At 37.7% G+C, this 26,992-nt stretch overlaps 1 protein-coding gene across 1 annotated transcript; it reads right to left on the bottom strand.

Annotated features, from left to right (window-relative positions):
• Nucleotides 1–15,643: 15,643 nt before the first annotated feature.
• Nucleotides 15,644–23,198, bottom strand: LOC139726135 (transmembrane protein 180-like). The gene is made up of 5 exons (XM_071637213.1): nt 23,151–23,198; nt 21,187–22,114; nt 20,559–20,713; nt 18,611–18,694; nt 15,644–16,232 (listed from the first exon to the last, which is right to left on the bottom strand). Exons 2-5 carry the CDS (start codon nt 22,090–22,092, stop codon nt 15,953–15,955), a joined length of 1,425 nt encoding a protein of 474 aa, XP_071493314.1. The 5' UTR covers nt 22,093–22,114; nt 23,151–23,198; the 3' UTR covers nt 15,644–15,952.
• Between the last annotated feature and the right edge of the window lie 3,794 nt (nt 23,199–26,992).

Here is a 26,992-nt window from a genome sequence, read left to right as displayed (position 1 = left end):
TACTCATGGACGAAATATGTTATGATGCAATGTTCTCGTATTCAGGATCAAGTTTATATGTTTCCGTGATCAACTTAAAGATGAATTAATGAACCATGCGAACACTTGTCCAGTCTTCTTCGTTGTGATTATATCTTGCTCTCTTCCACATTTTCTTGCTGTAACAGGGGCGGATCCAGGAATTCTGTAAAGGGGGCGCAACTAATATTTCTGGTGCCACTTCCGGGTTTCATTCCTTTTTTTTTCTTCGTTTTATTTCTTTTGTTTTTAACGAAAAATAAAGGGGGCGTGCGCAGGTTGTGCCCCCTCTGGATCCGCCACCCACTGTGTAAGATTGTCACCTCTTTATTCCCCCTCCCAGAAGGGTTTCTGAAATGACCAACGAAAGAACATTAATATTCCTTACAACACTCTCTAAAATTTTTTTGCTCACCAATCTCGCAGAGTGTTCCAGTCGTTCCGTTGTGACAGTTGCATACAAAGGAGCCCACCTGGTTGATACACACTCCATCATGTTGGCATGGGTTGAACATGCACTCATTGATATCTGAAGAGGAATGACGATTCATATAATTGGTAATTGGTGTCGGGGCTCTCCCGTTGTGAATACATAATTTATCACGCAATTTAATTTTCTGTACGGAATATTATTTTGCCCGCACATGCGCCAACAGCTTATATTAAATGGGTTGGTCAAGTACCGGTAAGTGATTGGCTAAACACAGTCACGTGATGGAGGCACATTTGTTATGTTCGCCCATGGGCAGAACATTTTTGTAATGTTCTCCCATGGGAAAATGTTTTCACGTAACAAATGACAAACGATGCAAAACGATTGAACGATCATATTTTTCACGCAATCGATAGGATAAATGTGCTTATTCCATACAATGTGAAAAAGCAGATTTGACTATCCCATATAATATAACAGGAGATGATGACTTTTGTTGTTGGGAACATGTACCAAACGTTCCACCCTCAGGGTTTGAAATGCTATTTCGGAAGGCTATAAGTCCCTCACTTAACTTCGTCTCCGGACTTATAACCTCCCTCAATCATCATCTATATAATTATGGCAATGTGGCTCCGTTTTCAAACGTGTGTATGTGTATGTGTGTGGTTGTTTTTTTTCGAGGATAAGAAATCGAAATCCTGTTTTTTATACAGTATTTTATATTCAATAGTTCTTGTGTAAAATAAATCAACTTGAAACTTGAAACTGATAAAAGAAGAGAGAAAACTGACAAAAGTTAGGTTTAATCTACTAGTAACTGTCATGACTGTCCATGGCCACATTGCTACTTTAAGACTAATTGTTGGCGCATGAGTTGTAGGATCTCTTATTCTTCCCGTTACGTTACGTAACTATGTTGCTCGGGTGACAAGGAATCTTGTATGCGTTATACAGGTGGCTACTTAGTATTTCGCTATGCTCTCGTATATTTTATTTCTTTCTCTTGCTCTTTTTGCTCTCTTTTCTTTTATACGTCCCTTTCCTTCCTTTCATAGTTTTCGTTACTAGGTTGTTTAAGAAGACCAACATTTTCATCTATACAGGGACCTATACATTACAAGCTTTGCTTTTTAGTAGGTCCCCACATTTCATGTTTGTAAAATTGTCTTTTCTTGTATTCTTTGTAATTACGACGCTATGTCCAGTCTTATGTCAAATCGATTGTATCATATTATTTGTGTTTTGAGATGTGGAACAATAAATCAAATCAAATCAAATCAAATCAAAATTCTCATCAAATTCAATCTCAAACTTCAAACGGTAAGTTCCCGTTTCATCTTTCTATTCAATTGAATATTGATGATTATAAAAAAAAAAAAGATATTGGATGAATGAAGAGTGTGTATAATAATCTACGAAAGAATGTAAATATTCTCCAAAACACTCTATAAAAGATCCTTGCTCACCGAGCTCACATAGTGGTCCATTCGTTCCGGGCTGACACGTGCAGTTAAATGATCCAACATGATTGGTACACACTCCATCGTGCTGGCATGGGTTGCAAATGCACTCATCGATATCTATTGAGTATTATGAGGATTCGTGTTTACCCAATTGGATTAGGTCTTCATCATTAATGATCATGAATAAGATTCGCATTAATGCAACAAATATTCGGAACTAAAATGAGCAATTTTCGGACTTATGAACACTCATACTTTTTCAACGAGCTTGCGGAAAACACGTTATACATCACTTTCCCTAAAAATAATCATAGTACAGTGGAATCCCGTTATAACGAAGTCCTCGGGACCAGCTGTTTTCTTTCGTTATATCGAAATTTCGTTATAAGCGAACAAACAAACGATAAAAAACACGGAGAGAATAACGTTTAATGTTTTACTTCGTTGTAACCGGAATTTCGTTATAACCGTGTTCGTTATAACGGGAGTACACTGTAACACCTTAAGTAGTGAGAAGATTAAAAGTTGACTCAATTGTATCATGTTGAGTTTTATACTGATTTGAATGTATAAACTTTGTCAGAATAGCTGTCTAAGGACAAAGGTTTATTGGTGCAATGTAGGTACACATGTTCAGCTGATCACAAATTTGATTGATCAACGGGTTAATGGACTGCTCCGACACATTTGCTTTCATATCTCGCGTCTTCTCAACTGTGATCACATCTTGCTATTTTCCTCCTTTATCTACCGGAATATCATCACCTCTTGTTAAGACCTAGAAGAGTCTCTAAAATGGCCAAGGAAAGAACATTATAGCATTCTCTATAAAAGATCCTCGCTCACCAATCTCGCATAATGTTCCAGTGGTTCCGTTTTGACAGCTGCATTCGAAGAAGCCCAACTGGTTGATACACAATCCATCGTGTTGACATGGGTAGGACGTGCACTCATCGATATCTGAAGAGTAACGAGGATTCATATTCATGTTTACCAAATACAGTCTCTACAACTGTATGCAACGACCAACTAAAGAATATTGAAATTCTCTAAAACACTCTTAAAAGATCCTCACTCACTCACCGATCTCGCAAAGTGTCCCAGTCGTTCCGTTTTGACAGTTGCAGACGAAGGAGCCCACCTGATTGATACACTCTCCACCTTGCTGGCATGGGTTGCACATGCACTCATCGATATCTGAAGAGTAACGAGGACATAATGGACATATGACTTCTCTCATTGTAATCATATAATTCATTCATACAGTGAATCTATCAAATTGATCATACTGATATGTTAAAACCGAAAATTGCTGTCTATTGGGAGCATATAGCAGCTCCACTCTCTCTCTCTCTCTCTGTATCTAACTGCAGACATAAGGCGCATTGTCATTCCTGATGATTTTTTTCCAAGGCCCGTAACCGGGGGGGGGGGGGGGGGGGGGGGGGGGGTTCAGGGGGTTCGAACACAAAGAAACCAGTTCGATTTTATTGTATTTTTTGCAGATCATAAATGTATATCAAACATTTTGTATACACTGTTATGCATTTTTCATACATTTTTTTTCTCATGTGGTTTCACCTTTCGTTCTTTCTTTGTTTTTGTTTTTTGCCTTTGATAGATAATTAAGTGTTTGCCTTAATTTTTTGATTGCAAAAACTGTGCTTAATGATGCTTAATACTCTGCAAGGAGTGATCTTGAGTCATCTTCTCAGCGGGTTCACAGTTTTGCAGTAAATCGTTGACTCAAATCTAATGACTCAGGCTTTCCAGTGCGGATGAATATTTCTAAGCGCTTGAGATTTTTGAAGTTCATTTTTTTTTCTTACCCTTATTCACTGCTCGCCATATTCTACTTCAGTTGTGTTTTTACGTTTGTTTTTCTATTCTGTTGACAACACCTAGAAGGAGTAAATTAATGATTGCAATACTCTCTATGACTCCGGGTTTGCAACGTTTCCTCATAATTTCTCAACACCATCCGCAACGAATCAAGTGATCATGGTAACAGTTTAAGATGTCAAACAATTAAACCATTGCAAATTGCACAATGAGGGAAATAATGGTCTATTTTGGTTTGTGTCGTGTCACTATGGTGGCAGCCCTGCGATCGGACCATATTATTTGCATCCAAACCGAGGTCCGTGTTAGTATCACTGTTAGTGCTATTAATTTGTTGTTGTTTTTTTTCGTTCATTACCATAATTGCTGACCATGTCCACTCTGAAACGGACACGCCTGAATGCGCGTTGTGCATCTATTAATCATAGCAAATATAGCAACTGCCCTTTCCAATCATCGCTCGGGTTTGGAAAGAAATACTAGATAGACTGAATCCTACTATTCTTATACCACAACACATTTGCAAAATAGTGTCCGTCCACGCATGTAGACACACACACACACACACACACACACACACACACACACACACATACACACACATACACACACACCCTTTACTGCTGCTTTACAAGATATTAACGTACTCCTACCTTCGTCGCAATGAATTCCAGTGTATTCCGGCGGACAGTGACACTCATACGCTGTCATGGTTTCTTCACACCACCCAGAAAAGCACGGGTTGCTCTGGCAATCTTTGACATCAATATCGATGATATGAAATCATATTTTGTATATACATATAATATATATGGTGATATATCAACGCTCGACAGTATACGTTTTTCTTTGGTGGCCCAAATCTATTTTCTGGTGGGCCTGATGGGCCACCTCGAATGTTGAACGCTTTATAATGTACGGCTTTATCAAAACCAATTAATTGTTCTCCTATAATATCTGTGAGGTAGATCCAGTTTGGCACATTATTCGAATGTTTTTGCGTAATGGCATCAACCATGGTCTCAAAAGGAAAGAGACGGTTGTGACCGCATCTCTTTTAAACTCAAAACAAGGAGTTTCAAGAGCTGGAGTTCCAACTGACCAATTTTATTTCAAGAGCTGTCAGTTTTCAATGGATGCACATAAGAATTCAACATGAGCATTTGTGCCTTTTATGATCGGGATTTGATGTTCCCATCTCTCTCTCAGCAATCGCAAGATACATTTTGAACGCAACATAATGTCGGGGAGATATTGCCAGTCATGAAATTAAATTCCACCTAATGATAAAGCATCCAGAAACAAAAATCAATTCCGTCAAGAAATACGTGCGACAAAATATAAATCTGAGTCGTATTTTGTGAAAGTATTTTAAACTGTACCCTCATTAGAAAGCTGTTTTTCCCCCTTTTTATCCCGGTCAAGTCCGACAGTTGAAACTTATCACTATGTTATAGTTCTTAATTATGTCAGATTAGTGTCCAGACATGTCCAGTTCATATTTTATCATAAATAGGAACAGCGAAAAGTGATTGCCATCATAAAGACATAGTCCGCGGAACATGATGTTAATTGGAGAGTGGTAGGTCATTATGCAATGTGACATGAATCAAGTGTTTTCCTATCTGTGGGGCAGCTTCAGTTTCGCACATGCTTCAAATACTCTCATAGGATCAAAGGGAAAAGGTCACGTTCAAGTGTTCAAGTAAAAGCTAACCATGCCATAACATGCCGGATTTGTAGCGCTTGAGATCTCTTTGAAGAAAACGTACCTCAGTCAGATACATTTTGTAGCAACAGGGTCATGCACCTGTCGCGCTTATTGACAGGTGTCCCTAACAAAGAGAATCAACTCTTCGTATTATGACGTTAGTGTGTTACGCACATTCTTCTCATGCCAACTTCTGAACCAAAGAGCGTATTATGAGTAGGTAGTGGGGAACAAACATTTTATTCTTTGTTTGGAACAGATCGGGAAATGGCGCCGGTAAGGTACGGTAAGGTAGGCTTTAGCAGAGCTGTTTAACGCACCCCTCGACTGTTATGATTCCATCGCTTGAATCTCCTTGGATATATCAAAGCTGAATTGAGCAATTAAATGAGATATGACAAGTGCGAACGACTGAGGAACATGTATTCAATATTACGTAATTCTTGAAACAGGAAAAAGAAATGCCCACCAGGTATTTGACAGACGATCATTCCTTGTGGAACTCCCAGACGACTCTGCCGTTGGTTCCGGCAGCTCAGTTCCGCAGATGAGGCCGGGGACAATTTGGGAATATTCTGGACCAGGTGTCCGTCTGGACCTACTGTCTTCTGACATCCCTTGATCTTAGGCAGCGTGTAATTCAGACCATAGCCGTTCGTGTGGCAAGTGTGGCGGTCGTATGGGGTCGGCGACGCTGCATGTCGGTAAGAGAAATTTCTGTCAGCAACTGGTGAGCGTTTGTTCTCAATAATCATTATGATTAACAGAGAAGCAAGTCAATATGAATAATAAATACAGGCCTATTTCCACCATCTTAGTCCAAAAGTATTAGAGTGGGCTGCAGGGATGCTCATTATAAATGTAGATCTATCAAGAACAGATTAGGACAATGTGTGCAAAAAGAAAGCTGATGATATAGCTTATACAAGGATCAGCTTCTTCTGAGTAGAAATAATAATCATTTAGCTTTCTAAACACTGATGTGACTGACCACATGACGTATTAAAATTTGTGTTCGTACGTGTAAGTTAGAACTGTCATGCTTTTTAACGCTCAAGGAGAATTGAGAACATTACTAATCTTCCAAACCTCATGTAGACAGAATGTAGAACATGCAGGGTTTAGCCGATAGCCAATACCTGAGACGTGGTTTTTATACCAGATAATACCGCCCTGAAGACTGAATTTATAACAAATAGACAAAAATTTACAATACTTATATTGTCACAATGGACCAGGCCTGATAAGTCATTTTAAATCTAGATAACTTCGTAATTTGAAGTACACACTGGGTTAAAACCAATATGTTTGACAGCTAAATGAGAAGTCGGGTCATATGCTTCTAAAAATAGATAAATTTGCTTTCAAAATCAGAAAATTGCATTTACCGAAAGAAACAAATTGCATGTGAGAGTATTTTGGCTGTAATTATTATAGAGCAGTTTGAAGACATTTTTTGGGAGGAAAAGGTATTGATATATACAATTCATTCAAACTTTAATGGAAATCAACATGAATCATTATCTTACCCAGGTGAAGAATGTACAACACCCAGTAACCGAATATTGACGCCCTTGGGATGTTCTGGAAAAAGCAAAGAACAGCAAGAAAAAAAAAAGGCATTTCATTCATGGGGCATTGTTTGCACTTTTATACGAGTAGTATGTCTCTTCATGTAGCCTATATAAATATTCACTCTGGTGACTAAAAATGAATATAGATGAAAATATATATAAGGGGGACTACTTGAAATCTTATTGTGATGACAATAATTTTGACAGATCTGCACTGTGATGTGATTTCCTTGTAAAGTGAACATGAATAAAGAATTTTTTAAAAGATGATACCTGCAATCAGCTGTATCATTCTATTCGGCGAGAGTAAAGATATCTCGATTAAATAGCTGCACTGTATATGGAAAGTTTTTAAAAAATCGCGTTAATGATTTGCATGGTTTCAGTGCACATGGTGTATTAGCCTTCACAATATTTGTTATAGCCGTTGTTTTACTTCTTAAAGAATATACCGGAACACGCATATATGAAATGAGAACCATTACACAGGTTGTTAAAAGTAACTTTATAATTAGTGGAGGGTCTGACCCCACAACCTACAGTAATATTTAACCTATATCTGTTGTATTACATAACAAAAAATTAATTGTATATACATGTATATATATATAATGTATATAATATTTATCAATATACCATATAACATTTTGTTTGAAACAAAAATTTTAATGTGATTTCATCATCCCTCCATTATTATTACAATTGAATATTCAATATTGTTTGGTAGCTGCGTGACAGTTCAAACATATTACAAGATATTACAAAATAATTCTTGGGAATTCTTTTGAGCAATATACATACACCGAAACATACAAAAAGGTATAAAGTATTTTTCAATAAATGATAGAAATAATTGAATACAGGAGACCACCATCTTATGGCAAGCGATTAAGCTTGAAATACGTAGGCCTAACAGTCTGACTGCTTTCGATTTACAGACTGAGCTTACCATTCTCCGTGCGATAAAGTTTCACGTACTAAGAAAAGCTGTCAGTATCTTCCGAGCAGTAGAGTGCAAATTGTTTGAGGTAAATCAGCGCATTTGTCAAAGTCAAATAGAGAAGAAGTAATAGCAGTATCCTTGAGATATGCTTATCTCGCCCAATGATAGGAAACTAGAGAGCCACTCCGTCTGACTGAGCAAATGCAATAATTTCTGACAGGGTATTGGCGAAAAAAAGGTAGACAAAAATTACTGTTGACGTTGTTTTAGTTCTATTTCTATCGTTCTTTAATCATCTATAATAATCTACTTTGTGTAATTGGCTGTCACCTTCATTTTACGAATTTAATCTTGGAATCTAGCGAGATTGACTTTCACGTCTCCCTTTGAAAGCTCGAGATAATGGTGAAAATTGCAATTCACGCACAATAGGTTAATGCTGATTAGTAATACGATGATTTAATTGGTTTGAAAGAGAAAGGGTTAGTGGCATATCGGAAGGACGTTTCAATATCATTAGTGCCGACTGTATGCGAGAGCAGTGGAGAAAAGCCGGCGAGGTAATTTCTCTCAACAAGGACAAATTATTTCAAATTATTATATTAAATCATATATATATATATATATATATATATATATATATATAATCATATATGTATATATATATATAATAATATATAATCATATATATATATACTTATATGTCCTATATGTTTATAGTATACCATTTATATCATTAAATATCCATCAAAAATGTCCTGCATTTCCAGTTTGATATGTCATATTTCTCTAAAAACAACATCATTACATTCAGATGTGACATCGTTAGAAAGCCTGAATAATTTTCTTTACAATGACAACTCACTCGCTGAAACTGTGCATTCCTGGAGTGCACAGTACGACCGAGTATGGAGACCTAGTACAGGTCAAATGTGAAATGATGCAAAATGGAGCAAACGTGCTTGTCAGAACCGTGTCATTACCATTAGTTCTGTCTTTTCCAGGTCAGGCATGCATTGCTGCGGCTCAGTGATCCGAGTTTTATATTTCTTGTTATCATTGTTTTATTCGAATATATTGTGTTTATGTGTGTGCACCCAGGTTTTCAAAATTCAGAGATGTCGGCGTGAATTTCATGTCTCATTTACCTTCACGTCCTATGGTACTGCAATTTTTTAAACATCTGTATATGACAAGAAAATAACTTTGCAGGAAAAAAAAACAGTCAGTGATTTCGGTTCTGTACATTGAAACACACGTCCTGAGAAATATGGTCTATTTTGCAATATGTCTTTTTTTATTCTTCTTCTTTTAAGTGATACTTCAGCAGTATAGATGCAAATAGATACAAGTTAATGATACTCCTACATCAGGAGCAACGATTATATTAGGATGTGAAAAACAATGCAAGCTGTTTATCTCAGTTTTCACAGATATTAGCATATTTCAGATTCTTAATGGGAAAAAACTTCACTCCATGCAGTGATAGCAGAGTAAGGTGAATCAAACGGAACAGTTGAAGTTCCATTAAATATGGGACAAAGAATATGGCAATAAGACTTATGGAAATAAGACTAGGAATGACATTCTTTACAACTCTCCTATACTGTTTGTACTTACCAATATCATAAATTCACTCTTTTATGATATTCTTATACATGTATATACAGAGGGAGACAAATTCTTAAAAATATTTCATAGCACCTCCTCACCCCTCTGCTTTAATAATATCTTGATTTCACTTAAAGGGGATGGCTAGTAGCTGATCAGTGGGAATCGGTGGGAATGCTGGGGGATGATTGTTCCAATCCTTGTGGATTCATTTAAGAGTACATTATATATATATTGTTGTGTGAAAATTATGTGCTTCAGAATGGTCTCATATTCAAGTAATGTGCAGTTTAATGTTTCCCGGTTAGCATGCCTGTACAGTGTCGGGGCAATCGTTCACAGCCCGTAAACGATCACCCCGTCACTGTACAGGCATCATCTGGAAATATTGAACTGCACATTACTTGAATATGAGACCATTCTGAAGCAAATAATTTTTACACAACAATAGATATATAATGTAAATACTCTTAAATGAATCCCACAAGGATTGGATCAATCATCCCCCAACATTCCCACAGATTCCCACTGATCAGGTACTAGACATCTCCTTCAAATAAACCTTATCTGCCTTGGACTATTTAACATAACAATGTTGGAATTGACGAGCCTGGGTATCTGTTCCAAGTTTATTGCGTCACTGCTCATAACCAGGGATAGCCCGTAGATGGCAGGTTCGATTCCCACATATTCCTTTTTCTAAGCATGTTTAGCAAAATATATATATCAGCAGATACGATCTTAATGCATTTGTAGAGATGGAGACAAATGATCACAATCTTTAATAGCAAAATCAGTCTTTAGGTTAACAATAAATTAGCTACTTTAGCCTTTTCATCTGTGGTTACAATTTTAGAATACATGTTATTTGCTGTGAAGGATGTAATTGTTCCTTGCTGTATCCATGTCAAAAAGGTAAAAAAAGAATGAATGAATAAGTTAAACTATAGATGTAAAAAATTGAGTAAAAGGGAGTTGGAGTCTTGGTATACGCTATCATGACCTTGATACCTCATATCCACGGTGAGAATGATGTCACTATTTCATGAGAGAATCATGCAAAACTATTTTGCCTCTAGCTCAACCCGATTGGCACCTTTGACATTCTCTCTGTTGGACCTACTCTCTAAAAAAAATCGAGTGAAAATATTCACTCTTAAAGGAGTGAATACAAAAAAGAGTGAATTCAGAGTGAAATTGGAGTGAATTTCGAGTGAAAATGTTCATATTCACTCATTTTGGAGTGACCTCAGGGATCACTCGAAGATTTTAAAAATGAACATGAAGTAAATTTTTCACTGGAAATTACATTTTATGAGAGTACATATAGATGCATAATGAGTTGTAGTCTTGGGAAAATCTTTGCCCACATTAAGTTACTCTGTGAAGACATAAGAATATGGGTACTTCTCTACCCATTCTCTGAGGAGGGAGATAGTCAAGCCCTCCAAATAGCTTGAAAATAATATATGTGATGCTTTGCATATTCGTAAATTCTGAAAGCCCTCGCCATGATTCGTCAGTATGATTATCAGTAGACATGTACAAAAACACAAGAAATGAGACAGACTCCAAATAGCACAAAAATGAATTCAGAACTAAGAGTGACCAAATCCATAACATACAGCATACATTGTAATATCAAGATGCAACATACATATGTAGATTCAGATTTGCAAGGGGTCCATTTACACTTGGGAATTCAGTATAAAGAAATCTTTGTACTTCATCAGAACACACTACCTTGTATAGAGAACGAAACTTTCTTGCACCCAGTAAGGGTAGCTCCCATTTAACCTGGTATGATATATTGTAACATGAGAGTTCCTTTATGGCCTGTCACCTTCATCTCTGTTGTGAAAACAGATTATAAACACTGAATTGAATTCTTGGTTAAAAAGTGCACTTTGTCCACTTTAAGTCTCATTCAATGGGAGACAAAATAAATGCAATGACTTGTTTCAACTGCAACTCCGACAAAGTTTGTAGGGTGCTAATACAGTAAACCTATACCTTCTGGTTGATACAAACTATCACTGGTATTTCAGCTTAGCCTGATATTTCATGTGTGTTACACGAACATGCTTTGTGTGCTAGTTAAGCATTACTTTCCAGCATTTTTTACCGAAGGTGAAAGAAATCAAATACCCATTCCATTTTCAGAGTTTGTTATTTGTTAAGTAAGTAAGAAATATTGAAATGCACACAAAAATTCAACCTACATGATCTTTGTTCTTTCTCCTTATCACTCCATTTAATATCTGTAACGAGGGGAACAATGCAATTATTTTATTCAAATTCTATATCATTGTTGTCTATAATTATCTAAATTTTGATTCATGATAATTAGTATCCTAAACCCTTGATAAGATAAATAAAAAAGTAGTTGAACCCATCCAACCAATAGAGAAAGAGTAACCAATTTCAACAAGAATATATCAAGGATGCCTACCTAGTACAAAATATTGCAGAGCTGACTCTGAGAGCTGAAAAGGCAAATATATGCCCCCCCCAAAACAAAAAAAAAACAAAAACAAAAACAAACACAAACCAACAACAACAAAAACAAAACAAAACAAAAACAAAACAACACAACACAAAAACAGTTTTTGCACATTTCCTGCAATATACATGTGAAGTGATACAATTTGGGGCAACAGTAGTTTCCCTGAAACAAACAGTATTTTGGTGGAAAAAAAAAAGAAGAAGTACAAAATACTGCAATGATATGTAATAATCGGCATCTTTCCATCTAGTTAAGGACAGCTACATTGTACTTTCTCTCTGGATTGCAACCTCTTAGTTGAGATACTACTATACTCTGTTTATTTGCATGTACACGTATTCTCCATCCAAGCACTCTTAAGCAAATGAATTTTCCTGTGGTGTTTTGTTCAAAAGCAATGCCACTTTGCTTCAATATACACGGCAAGTATCCTACATTCAAGCAGAATTAAAGTTTATGCATTCTTTTCACTAATCAATTTTCTGTGGTGCTTTCTTTAAAAGGAGAATCAATTTGCTACAATCGGCATTAGAGTAATGCTTTGTACATATTCTGTCAGACTGCAACGAATAGCAACAAATGCTATTCTGCAATGATGTGACAGGAAAGCATACATTATAGTCAATGTCTCAATTCTTTATTGCAAACAGTGGCCATTTACCTTGGCAGTTATAAAACAAGTAGGGCCCTACATGAAGTAAAGATCAACTTGCCAAATCGAAATGCTGAATAGAGAGACCAGAGGTAACTAGTTCAGGGTAAAGTCACACATAAATTATGCTGCAAAAATAGGTATTCAAATAGATCCTTCCTTCCCCATCAAAACAGATAAATACGCATTTTTTTTGGTCTTTGTCGCATTCCTTTTGCCTCTATAAGAGACGCCTTCATTCATTAAGACTGTGAGATTGCAATCTTATTACAGAAACATGCAAAAATATGTACATGTATGAATATATATGTTTCGTGCATGAACTAATCCTACATGTTACTGATCAGGCATGCCTTTACACAGATTTCAGTCATTTCCATCAAAATGAAAACAGATTTGTGCATATCCCTCTTCACCATGTGTGAACTTTCTTCGCAATGGTGCCACCAGTGGCATCATCATAAGTCCTCGTGAGCTACAAACTTGTATTGGTCATTTGGCTCAATGCATGCCACAGGAAGTCTGATTCCCAGCATTGGAATGTGCACTGCTACTAAACACTGGTCACTAGTATCCTGACACAGTCACTCTATGACAGCATGAAGTAATTTCCCTTCATGTCATCACAAAGCATGGGAAAGAATAGAAAACATAATACAAACTGTATCTATTTAACTATTCAGGCAAGGTGTATAAAGGTAATGAACAAATCAAAGCAACCTCATTTTTGTGATTTGGCTACATACACTTCAGGAATACAGTGATGTAGGGATTTAAATCTTTACTCCTTTACAATAGGAAAGCCAGACAACATAACAAAAGCCTCCATTAATGGAACAGTAATTTCCTTAAAGATACAAAATATATAGTTCTTTATATTCATGAATTAAACATTTAAAGTAATCTCACTTGCACAAAAATAAAATCTTCATGTTTATTAAAACAGATCAATAGCATAAACACCCAAATTATTAGGCCTTAAATCTCATACAAGCAATTTTATAATCCAGGTTTTCAGGTAAAATTTCTACTACTGGTTTCCTCACAACCCAATGATAGAATTCACAATAAAACAAAACAAAAATCCTTCACAAGGACTCAAGGACACATTGCATCTAGAAGCTGGCAATCAAAACATATGAATACTGTAAAACGAGGAATGTTTGCGTGCATCTTAATTTCGCGAGCGCCAAAATCCGCGAAGTTAAAATGCACGCAAACGTTCTTGCCGACACAATATGCATTGGATGCCAGTGGCAATTCGCGAAAATTTCAAACTGCAAGAAAGGCAGTCGGCTCCAATTTGCGAAATTTTCATGCTGCCCATATATTGTGTTTTACACTGCCCGGTAGTCACAATGATGAGTTGACAGTCACAATAATGGTTGAAGAACCTGGTAAGAAATATGCATGACACACACACAAAATAAAAATGCACAAGACATACTAGCATCTATATGTCTGATTCAAAAGCACACACGCACATGTGTCTATACAATCACTCAATAATGTTGGCTTAGTTCAACAAAAGCATGTACAGTATACATGCAAACAGAATGACCAGCTATGGACACTGGTCACTTCCACGACAGCAACTCTGAACAGCTATATGTAGTAAGCATACTGCAGTGCACTCCCGTAATAATGAGCATGTTATTACAAAATTCTTGTTACAGTGAAATACGAATTCAGGACTCACTAATTATCATAAATGTATCTCTTTGTACTTTACTGTTCGGCTATTACATAATTTCAATACTGTGTATTTAAATAACAGAAAAAAAACAACAACCAGTCCCATGGACTTTGTAAAAATGGGAGTGCAGTGTATATTGCTGTAAAATGTAAATTGTGGGAAACATTTGTAAGCTCACTGCAATGGATTCTTTTTTAAATCAACTGTCACTGTCAGGCCAAAGACACTTTGGAAGACATGATTTATGAACAACCCACACAAGTTACAATTTTAGGCTTCACAATGCCTTTTCTCATGCTGAACTGGCATACATGTACAAACGCAATAATACCAGAGACAAACACACAAATATGGGATTTATATACTAATATTCATTTTCAGTCAGTATTTCAACATCTTTGTTCAGGCATGTTGATTTAATGCACATCATTGCAAAGTGAATATACACTAAGGTGCAAGTAAACTTTGAAAAAAAAAAATTAGCAGTCACATATAAGCAGTGTATAGCACACCATCAGCCGCAAGGGATGTAAATTACTATGCAGTACATGTATTTCAAAGTTATGCAGTGGTCCATTCATTACAGGGAATGCATACAGCAGCCACAGCAACATAAAACAAAACCAGGATTCCTATCAGTCCACTTCTTGATCAATTTTAACACATGCTATTTAATCAAAAAAATAAATAAATAATGCATGTCAAGAACGATGGCACGTCACACCCAAGAGTCTGTGTCATACACTGACTCTATCTGAGCATTACCAATGTAACCTGTTTATAGAATATAATGTAGAAGGGGAAATTTTCATGCAAGTAAATCTTAACACTTGGCCACGTGAGATGCAATTAATTCTACAGAACCAAAACAAATAAGGCAAGCAAAACAAACTGCATGCTTTTATTTTTGCAATATGTTCATGTCACACCTAATGCAAGAAAATTTCCACTTTTACAGTACAGATGTCTTTTTCTTGATATTCAGTGAAAGTAATGGAAGTGAGGGGAAAAATATACACTCGTACACTGTATTTCATGGCACTACTCCCCCCCCCCCCCCCTTTTTTTTTCTTTTTTAATTTTGCTCTGGAACTCATTTCAGTTAAAAAGGGAAAAAAGGGCCATGTTTGACATTTTATGGGGAAAACATATGATGTTGTACACCTGCCATTCCATGACCACATGCTGAAATTTATACTGTATCAAAATGTCTCTACAATGGTGTAAAATGTGAATACACTGCTGTAAAATTGGATATTTTTGCATGCACAATTAATATTTTTATGACCTAATTTCAGATTTTGCTTACAAGGTCGAGGATGAGTGGTTCTATGCATATTTCAATGTTTTCATATTCTACCTCTTGTGCTAATTCAGCTGAGCACAACATTAGCAAAAATGTCCACACACCTCACTCTACATCCTAACTTACAGCTACATATGTTGCTCGTTTGTCCGCTCGATCTGCTTTACTCTCATCGACGGCTCCCTACAGGAACACTACGATTCCACATGCTTGGCGACGATGATGTGGCTGCTGCGGAGACTGTAGCCCTGCCACACGAGGAGCTGCAAGGTGCCAATCGCCATGGGAACGAGGCAGGCGATCCAGAACATGATGCCCCGGAGCTCGATGGTGTCCCCAAGGGAGAGCTTCTCCTCCTGTAGATCCTGGTAGCCATACCTGTTGAGGATGGTGACGATGGCCATGGGAGCCAGGGAGGAAGCTGGCTTGGTGAAGAGGGCATTGTAGCCAAACACGCTCGAGGACAGCGGGCTCCTGGGCAAGTGCAAATGGGAAATCAAATGAACACTTCAGTCTCATTGTTGTCAATGGAGACCTTTTCATTCAATTTGCAGATGTATCAGATCATTACCACTGCCAGAGCTGCCACCCTTTGGAAGCACAAATTAGTACTCAGCAGCTCCAAAATTCGTATTTTTCCACCAGAATTCGTATTTTTTCAATCTCCCTCTTTTTGCTATTTTGAATTAAACTCGTCAACTTATGAGGCCTACAGGCTCTAAACATAACGTTATGACACATGCCGAAGCTGGTCACCAGCACGATAAAGATGCCAAACTACGCAATGTTCAGCGTTGATTGATTGCTTTCTCGCAATGAATGTGTACAAGTGCAAGTATGTACCTCCAAAAACTTGCTGGGCTGATTATGGAAGCTTCCACTATCTAGCAGGGGACGGGGAATGCTTTCATCTTCTCAAGAGAGCTTCTGTGTGAGCGGATGCAAAACTCTGTTCTGTGTTTCCAATTATTGTTTACTATTAAAACATAATCATGCGTTGTTTTCAGGCTTTTTTCATTTTATTGGACTTTAAACATCAGTATTTTCAGAGGTATTCCAATTCCTTTTCCCCTGACTGGAATCGGAAAGTCTGCTGTAACGATGATCGCAAAATGCCGCACTGTGTGTGGAAGCGCCGATGTGCAAACACGTGGCTTCACTTTCAAGTTTAAAGGAATGCGCCACGTGCTCCTGCCTATAAGTGGTTACTGCAAGTTCGATGGATCAAATGCGCCATAGCTGAGCTGAGCTGAATGGCTTGTTTACGGTAAACATGCAGTTTACGTTCGATACGAAGAAATCATTACGTCTTTCACGAGGGAAAAACACACAAAACAAACAAACAAACAAAATACACCCACGAACGAATGTTGATAACCAAAACTTTGAAAAGTAATAAGCAGTTTTGATGAGCATGAACTGAAATTAATTGTCATTACACGTTGTATTTTGCTGTCTAACCAGGTGATGACTGCATCTCATTGGTCCTACTCGTAGTGAATTTGTCTGGGCATACAAGACCTTTCATGTATTTCTGTGATTGCATTTTTAATTGACTGAATAGTCAATCCTTTTTTTATTGTTCAGGGAACATTGGATATTTGATCAAGTACACTATAATTGACTGTTCGATGTTTCCTACTATGCGCCAAAAGAAAGGCTATAGAAATAGAATCGTGATATCTTTGCAATGATTCCTTTAATTTAACTAATGAGCTGGTTCTTCGATCGATATTTCCAGGATGTTTACACGCTGTTTATTCCAGTGCGCTCATTCTTTATGAATTTGCTGAAGAAAGATTTCAAATATATACCAGTGCTATCAACTACTATTAAAATAAGCTATGTAATCTCCATATAATGTTCAATTTTGGGTCACACCTTAACACAGTTTTCTGCAATAAAAAACAATGCTACGATATACACCTTATATCCACTTGAGGTTCCCAGGTGTAACACAGCCTTAAGTGATACTCGGTGTTAGAGTCGTAAACTTGGGCTTACGGCTCAAGGCAGACTTCTGATCCACAGAGCAACGTTCACAGAGAGATGCTCACTGGAGCAGTAAGTTTGGGTTTCCATTGAACAATTAGAGGCAGCTTTCCTACATGCACAGCATCTTACGGGTATGTTGAACACAGTGGTAAGCTCATCACATCAAACTAATGGAAGATTTATGACATGATGTCATTACCTCTTCCAAACTGCATGTTTGAAAGTTTAATTCTCCTATCATATGTCAGATTCTGATGAAAATTCTACATTCTGTTGATCTGATTTTACTTTTATTAACATGTTATAGGATTGCACTTTACAGAAGTTGTTTGCCTTTTCAAAAAATTTCTGTTGTAGATAACAAGTTGCTGCAATCCTACCATGTAGAAGACAGTAAGGACATTCCCTACAAATTTGCCAATGACTTTAAGGAAGTGTGATGCCATAACCTAAAACACACTGTCACATTAAGAGCACAGATATTCAAAATCTAAACTCAAAGGCCCCAATTCATGAAGGTGGTACAAATGAAACCATGGTTTAAACCATGGACGAAAACCATGGAGCGTCAAGTGTCGCATGGAATATTTCGTTACAAAATTGGTCATTTCGTCGACAAAATGACCGTTTCATTAATGAAATTATCATTTCGTGGACGAAATGTTCACTTAGTTACAAAATGTCATTGTGTTACAAAATAATCATTTCATCAACGAAATGACTGATTTCGTAACGAAATATACCATGCAACACTTGGCGCTCCATGGTTTTTGTCCATGGTTTAAACCATGGTTTCATTTGTACCACCTTCGTGAATTCGGGCCAAAGAGCCACGTGATCATATCCAAGGAACTCACAGTCTCCTGAATCTTTCTTGATCTTCATCGATGATATCAGAGAGGGAGAGGTTGAAGAAGCTGAAGATGGCATCAGGAAGGCTCCTGTGTGTTTAAAGGGGGAAAGATAATCATCTGGTATATACACTTATTTGATTCCATCAGATTCAGAAACAGGAGGAACCCTGCCCCCTTGCCCCTCCTCCTAGTCCTGCTACATACAACTGCACCTCAGATACCTACAACCTTCACAGGAACATCAAACAGTTTTTGTTTTCTTTTAGGGGAAGATTTTCATAATAAGCACAAGATGGAACATAAAGTCAACTTTACCAGTTCAGTCTCCTGAAATCACGCAGTCATAAAGCAACTGACTACAATAAGATTCAGGTGTCAGCACATATTATTCTTTGTTCCGTCTAGGAAATGATTCCCTTTGCTTCCAGACAAAATGATGATGATGACGATGATACTACTACTACTACTACTACTACTACTAATAATAATAACAAGGAAAAGTAGAAATTACGCGGTGCGTAATATATGTCCCCGCCGGAAGTAGCATTTAGTAGCAAAATGTACAATATAGGTAAAAAGATGGAGGTCAAAGGTCAAAGAAGTCAAAGGTCAAAATTCTATGTAGAAGTTTTGAAGCCCTCACCTAGTGCCATCACATAAAGCAAACGGAATCGAAATCGGGTTAGAAATGGCGAAGGAGTAGCATTTTGTAGCCAATGTACAATATAGGTAAAAAAATCAAGGTCAAAGGTCAAAGAAGTCAAAGGTCAAAATTCTGTGTAGAAGTTTTGAAGCCCTCACCTAGTGCCATCACATAAAGCAAACGGAATCAAAATCGCGTTAGAAATGGCGAAGGAGTAGCATTTGGTAGCAAAATGTACAATACAGGTCAAAAATCAAGGTCAAAGGTCAAAGAAGTCAAAGGTCAAAATTCTGTGTAGAAGTTTTGAAGCCCTCACCTAGTGCCATCACTTAAAGCAAATGGAATTGAAATCGGTTTACAAATGGCGAAGAAGTAGCATTTTGTAGCAAAATGTACAATATAGGTAAAAAATCAAGGTCAAAGGTCAAAGAAGTCAAAGGTCAAAATTCTGTGTAGAAGTTTTGAAGCCCTCACCTAGTGCCATCACATTAAGCAAACGGAATCAAAATCGGGTTAGAAATGGCGAAGGAGTAGCATTTTGTAGGCAATGTACAATATAGGTCAAAAATCAAGGTCAAAGGTCAAAGAAGTCAAAGGTCAAAATTCTGTGTAGAAGTTTTGAAGCCCTAACCTAGTGCCATCATATAAAGCAAACGGAATCAAAATCGGGTTAGAAATGGCAAAGGAGTAGCATTTTGAACATTTTGATCACACACGGATGCACACACGGACGGACGGACGGACGGACGGACGGACACACGGACACACACACGTACGGAGCCCGTTTCATAGTCCCCTGCTCGAACTCATTCGGCGGGGACAATAATAATGCAACAATGGCTTATTTCATACTTAATGCAACTGGGGAACAAAGAAATTCTTGATGACCTCAGACACATGAAACTGTACAACTAATTTTTCTTTATTTTCTGAATTCCAACATTTTGTCTTTGAGTAAAGCTGTGGTGATCCCACATTTCCTGGCACTGTGTATCTAAAGTTCCTTGGTTTGCCTTTTCTAAGCATAACACAGGTATGACATGCACAATACTACTTTATACCATCACACAGAAATATAAGAATAAATGATGAAAGAAATTACACCTTTTGGACGGATTTAAATGGATTACATCTTTTTTTTTTTTTTTTTTTTTTGGCATATTGCTAGGACTTTTTTACAGGTTTTCAATTATCCAACATTGTTCCTAGCCTAGGCTTTCTCCCATTTCTCATTTCACTAATAAATGGCTGAATCTGTGACTTCAGCTCGGCAGATTCTGTTAAATCAGAGCAACAGGCAAGACTTACCTGTCAACAAGAAAGAAGAAGACCATGATATGGGTGTGGTGGGAACCGATGATCAACATCAGTACGGCAGAGAAGACCTTGACGAAGAGAGACACCCTGATGACTTGGTAGTATCCAAACTGGGACACAAAGGTGCTCAGAAACAGGACCAGGAGCTGAAAGATGGCACAAGGAAATACCAATTAGGGTATCCACAGAGGGCACAAAAGGTTGCTGCTAATCAACCTTGCAAACTGGGCCAAGCATATATGTAAAAGTCTTTACATTCAAATATACTGCACATATTCTGTCCATACTGACCCGTATAACTGAGCATCCATTTGTTTCCATGAAATGCTATATGACAGCCATTATAAATTGATAACTCAAGAACTGATACCTGCATGGAGTGTCAATATGATAAGTAACAGCACTTCCAGAGGTCCTAACATATGGAGTTTAATTCCTTATTTTGTTTCATAATTCTAATGACAAATAAAACATTTTCACACAAATTCAACTTTTAAACTCTTTGTTTCTTGCTCCGACAGATGACTGACAGTCATACTGTAAAAAGTTACTAGTATTCAATTGTGCAAGATCAAACATTCAGCCAGAGACTCACTACAAAGACTCTGGGATCAATTACCTGTGGTAGGATAAATGTTGAACCAAACAGAGCTTTTCTGAAGAAGTGTGAAAGGTCAGATTCTGGAATGAGCTGGGTGACAAAGGCTGAGAGAAAATTAGCGCCGTATTCCATGTGAAGAATCTGGCAGAAGTTGGTGAAGACAAAAATCAAGAAGTTCCGATTGCATATAATTTGTTTTGCCTGGTCAAAGGACAATGCAACTGAGCCTGTCTGCTTAGCGTGTCCGATTGATTTCTTCTCCATATTTAGTTTCCCCTCATCTTCTTGGACCTGTGGCTGAAGTTCGAAGCGTGTCCGCACATGCTGCCCTGTGTAGTTCATGGCCGCCCAGCTGAAAAATGCGACCACTACACACCACAGCTGGAATGAATGGAAGTTGTTCAAATTATCAGAGACAAATTCACTGACAAGCACGGAAGTAGAACCAAGAAGAGAGGCCACCTGGGCATATCTTGTGAGTCTGAGCCTATCCTCATGGTGGGTGGATATTTCTGCATACAGGGCACAGTGCGCCAGTAGAACGAATGTGAAGAGGGCGTCATAGCAGCACAGGGACACCGTGAGGTGGACACCGATCATCCACTCATTAGCCTCGTAGTGTTTCCATGGGAACCATGGCAGGAGGAAGCACACTGCAAAGATCGGGGCCCCGTACATGATGGAGTGCCGTCGGGACCGGAAGGCTTTGAAGCTCGAGTTGTCCTGCCAGTAGGCAAAGAGTGGATCATTGACGGCATTCCAGATCATGTATATGACCTGGGCCGTGTGAAACCACGTCTCCGAAATGTGGTAGTGTTCCGTGAACAGGTGTACATAGTAGAAGCGGAAGACAGAGTTCATGAGAACTGCTGCCAGTGAGGTCATGGAATACGCAAAGGCATTCCTGTTCACGAGTTGCCGCATCCTGGACAGCCAGAAGATTCACCTGTTGCAATGGTAATAATTTAATAGACAATAAAATTATTCACAAACATACATAATTCAAATACAAAGAATGAGAGGGGGGGGGGAGGATTAGGTTTTCACATCACATTCATTTCTTCAGAAGACATTAGGCACATTGCAACAATAAGGGTGCCTAGTCCAATTGATTCTTAATAGAATGTGCGGATTGCTCCTTTATACTTTGTTCTAGAAATCCACATATTTAGGTGCATGCCAGGAGCATGCAATTGGAAATATGGCTGTGTCTACACTGTATATATCTAAATTCTTATATTAATTTGTAATTTCTTCTAGCAATTTGATTTTGAGTGATACATCACCCAAACTAAGTTAGGTTCCACATCTAGGTCTACTGCCCTAGATTTAAAATGAGAAATTTCCCAATTATGATTTACAACATGAACATGAGTGATGAAGTGAAGACGACTGAAAGTGCTGGGGCAATTAACCCGTTTCATACTGATGCTGTTAAGTGTTAGAATGTTAATGTTACTGAATTTTGAAACCCAAACTCAAGCAATTATTGAATTCCAGACTGCCACCAGAGCCAGTCAGAGGCGAGGTCACCACTCCCGCTGCACCAGGCTTCCATATAGAACCTACCTACTAGACTAGTCTAGATCTACCCGGGGTAATTTATACCGGTACATATATGGAACGGAACGAGTTAATTATGCCAATCTCACTTAACGAGCGAGCAGTCTTAGATGTCTGACCTCCATCCCAGAGACAAAATCACTCGAAATGGCAAAAAGGGCGAAGTAAGGGGCCAAAGTGAATATGAACAACGATTGAAACTCATTCAGTGAATACATATGAATGGGACTACAGGGCACACGCTTCATTCGGTGACCGAACGTTTGACCAGCCAGCCGCCAGGGCAGGGTCCCGGTCCAGCATCCAATATTTGAAGAGGAAAAATGTTTCCAAATAATAAGCTTAGCTCTAAGAGGAGGTTTGAGGAAAATAAGAAGAAACGGTGATCTGAATATCAGTTTAGTCGTCATAACATTTACCTTCTCGCGCATTGATTGAGAAGCCACGTAGAACCCGTTAAACGTAGCAGAACGTACAGCCAAAGAGCGGTACACTGGTACAGTTTAGCATGCAAACCAAAGATAATCTCTTTGATGCAAACAAACAAGAAATAACTTCCGGTGTAATCAGACAACTCGCCCATCGACCATGAAGACACAAGCAACTCGACCGGTGCATTGAGAGACCCAACTGAATCATCAATCATCACCCTGAAAAAAAAAAAAAAAATCATTTCCAAATCAAGTATGATATACCCTAGATATTACATACCATTGTTTTCTTTCAGGAGGAAACTGGATAGCTTGAGATGCCTTGTGATTCCTCTGCATTTCTGGTCAGGAGAAGAAGGTCTATCTCTATTTTCAGTTCTTTGATAATCGTTTATAATTATGAGCATGCAGTTGAGTTTGTTTTGGATTTTATTCAATAGAGAAAGACTCTAATATCGTTTTGGTTAAAACTCATGTATATAGGCCCTACAAAGCGAAATGCCCAATATTTCATATTCTATACATAGGCATATTAAGTATGGGACTTTTTTTTTCCAATGTTGGGTGGGGTTGCTACTGCTGGGGGTCAAAGTATGTTACCCCCCCCCCCCCCCCCCAACTCTTAGACGGGAAGATTGAATCTAAGGGCGGAATCTTTGGAAATTGAAATTCACGATGTTGTGAGGGGTTTTTGTTTTATCTATCTATTTTGACCGGAGCCAAAAGTGTTGGGGCCTGCAACCTCCAGCCCCCTCCCCCTGCCGTTTCATGGCCCCTGAGTATGATTTTGTTGTTGTTGTTTGTTTGTTTTTTGTTTGTTTGGTTTTTTTTTTTGGTCACTTGCTAATGCAGATATATACAACAACAACAAAAAAAAACAACAATTAATGAAAGAGGGGGAACTAAAGTGCATTCTTCAAACTCCAAATTATTCAATTCATATCCAATACTAGTATTATCTTTTGAGAAATTACGTCACAATCAGAAGTGAATTATAAAATGAGCGAATTGTATATATCATTCATTTTGTCATCACCGATTTTTCGTATCACGTTACGTACGTCGTGTTACAGCAATAAAGTTTCTTTTCACTCCTACTCATCTATCAAGAATAAGTCCGTGCTACAAAAAAAAAGTGTGCAGTTTCAAATATTCCATACGTATTATTCTCTCTCAAACAACTCTTACGATTTTCGCGGTTTGGCATTGCAGCATCACTTTCAACGACATTTTACGCCAAAGTAGAATGGATATTTTCAACCGGCAAGAAAGTAATTTAAAACACAATTTTGCTTATTTCTACTTTTTCTTCTGCCTCTCATATTAAACCATACTTCAGAAACTTTGCATCATAACAAAAGAATAATGAAATAATATCATATATATATAACGAAAGAAAATACAAGACCTATTCCTGATGAAAGAAAAAAAAATAAAGAGATACAAAAACACATAACACATTCCTCTGAGAAAGAGCGGGGGAGGTATAGTTAAAGTTAATGATGAGGAGGATAGGCCAGATGCAGTGAATTACCAATGCCGTCATCATAGCGACATGCATAATGAATGGTTTCATTTTCTTTGATGAATTAAAAATATATATATAGAGATAAGCATGAGGACGTATCAAAGCATGAGGCTGATTTCTAAAAATTACACTCTTGATTTTATCGAGATCATACGTTTCTTTACATGCACTTACAAAGAAAAAATAATAATTTTACGGAAAACGGTAAACAAGGATAACTTTAACCGTGACTGAACACCAAACTGAGATTGCATACACACCGGACACTCAATCTTAGCTGATATAGAAGAAAAAAGAGATTGGTAATAAAACTAAGCATTCAACATTTCGGTTGGGATTTGTTTCGTGCGCTCTTTCTAGCAGCGCATTTTTTGATCCGGTGTTCACATTCTACCTCATTTGATGAATACTCGGTTCTGATTGGCCAAAGCTGCTCAGCCACTATTATAGTTTTCGTGGCAGTCCTAGCCATAGCGTTTTTTCAAGATGCGCGTATTGGCATTGTGAAATTATAATTTATGACAACTGCAAGGGGTGCGGTTTATAAAACTAATACTGACTGCTTCTTTTCGGGTCTCGGTGAAAACTATTTGCCCTCGCGGAGTTCTCATTTAGGCTATGTGCCTCTCGATTTCGTCTCGGGGGCAGAGTAGGCCTACTGTTGAGAAATCACCTCTGGGCAAATACCCAGTTCCCCTCGAAGTAATCGATATTTTGAATATTTTACACCAGCGAGATCCACGCGGAAAATATTCCATTTAACTTAAATGGCATATGAATACTGTCTTCTCCTTTCTTGGAGCTCTCTCCCCCTCTCTCCCTTTCACTAGCTCTCCCTCTCTCTATCATCATAGCAAGTGGACGCTGCATTTCACGTTCCCATTCAATTAAATCCACTCGAAAAAGTAATGATGCAAAAAAAAAATCAATGACTGTTCCCCCCCCCCCCCCCCCATTGTGATAGAAATTTGAATTGCAATCGCGATGTTTAGAACAACTGGCAACATTTCTTTTATTATCGAATATGCTATAATATTGAATGAAATGTTTGCAACAGGGCGCATGCATTCTTTCAAAATTGATTATTCACGTGATTATCCACCACTGGTGGTATTTTTGTCACTCACTATAATGCGTGGCATTGTGATTATCTCATTTTCCTGTACGACATGAACATAATTATAGTCAAAGAAATTTAGAGGCGCAAGAGGGCGGAGAGCTAGAAAAAGAAACGAACATGAATCGAGTAACGCATGGAAATGAAGAGGAAGGGTCCGTCAGAAGTTGGGGTCAGAGGCAAACGAACCAAGAGACATTTTGATAGAATTTTTATGCAGAAAAAAAAAGAAGAAGCGAGAGATAGAAAGAAAAAAAAAAGTCCATCAGGTAGCATTTAAGACGGTGCAAAGCTTCAAAGGGTTTCCTCTTATTCACAGGCCTAAGTTCGGTCTATTTATAAGTTGCCTTTTAAATTCAGCGAAGAAAGCAAAATCAGAAAGAAAATTTCAGCATATCCTTGGCCTATACGCTATATGGACACCGAACATTATCCTTATAATATTTTGAAGAAAGCGTATAATTTTAGAAGTTATGTCTCATGAGTCTCCCTTTGACCAGGGGTATAAACCAGAGTGATTACGATATGGCGGCTTGGTATTGAAATTAATTGCGACTGATTGATAGTTCATTTCATTTATCATACACTTACATCCATTATAACAATTTATATACGCATGCATTTCTCCCTCAGTGTACTTTAAATGTTTAGAGAAAAAAAAGGACTATCGTTTCCTGGATCAAAGATCAGCCAAATTTCAACTGCTTTCGTAACACATATTTTCGGTGGACCACTAGTTTACTTGATAATGAGTGGTTGGTACGATTTGTATTGTCATGCGAAATGACCTTAAAAAAGCTAAAGTATGTTGAAATAGCATAACAATCAATGAATGATAATGAGAGATTATAATCATGTTAATATTTTAATCAGTGTGAGCTGGTTTTCGCATTTGCCACCTGCTTTCATTCTCCTCCTAAAAAAACAATTAGAAATTCACTACAATTCATAAACTGGTTAAACAGCTGATTGACACATTGGCAGCAGATAAAGCTTGAGAGGAGAATTGGTTCCTGAAGATTGATAATATTCACCGATACACAGCTATGAATCACATAAAAGACTTACAGCACAGAGAAAATAACTTTAATTAGGCTTTATTATTTTGACATCAATAACAGCAACTGTTGGTGCAGTTGCAGTTTTCCATCATTGTCCGTGTCCGACGCTTCGTTTCATGAAATC

The sequence above is a fragment of the Diadema antillarum genome, unplaced genomic scaffold (assembly GCF_040938485.1).
Source record: "Diadema antillarum isolate AM-2024a unplaced genomic scaffold, OU_Dant_1.0 seq00000079_RagTag, whole genome shotgun sequence".
NCBI lineage: Eukaryota > Metazoa > Echinodermata > Echinoidea > Diadematoida > Diadematidae > Diadema > Diadema antillarum.
This window is presented reverse-complemented; position numbering and strand designations above follow the sequence as displayed.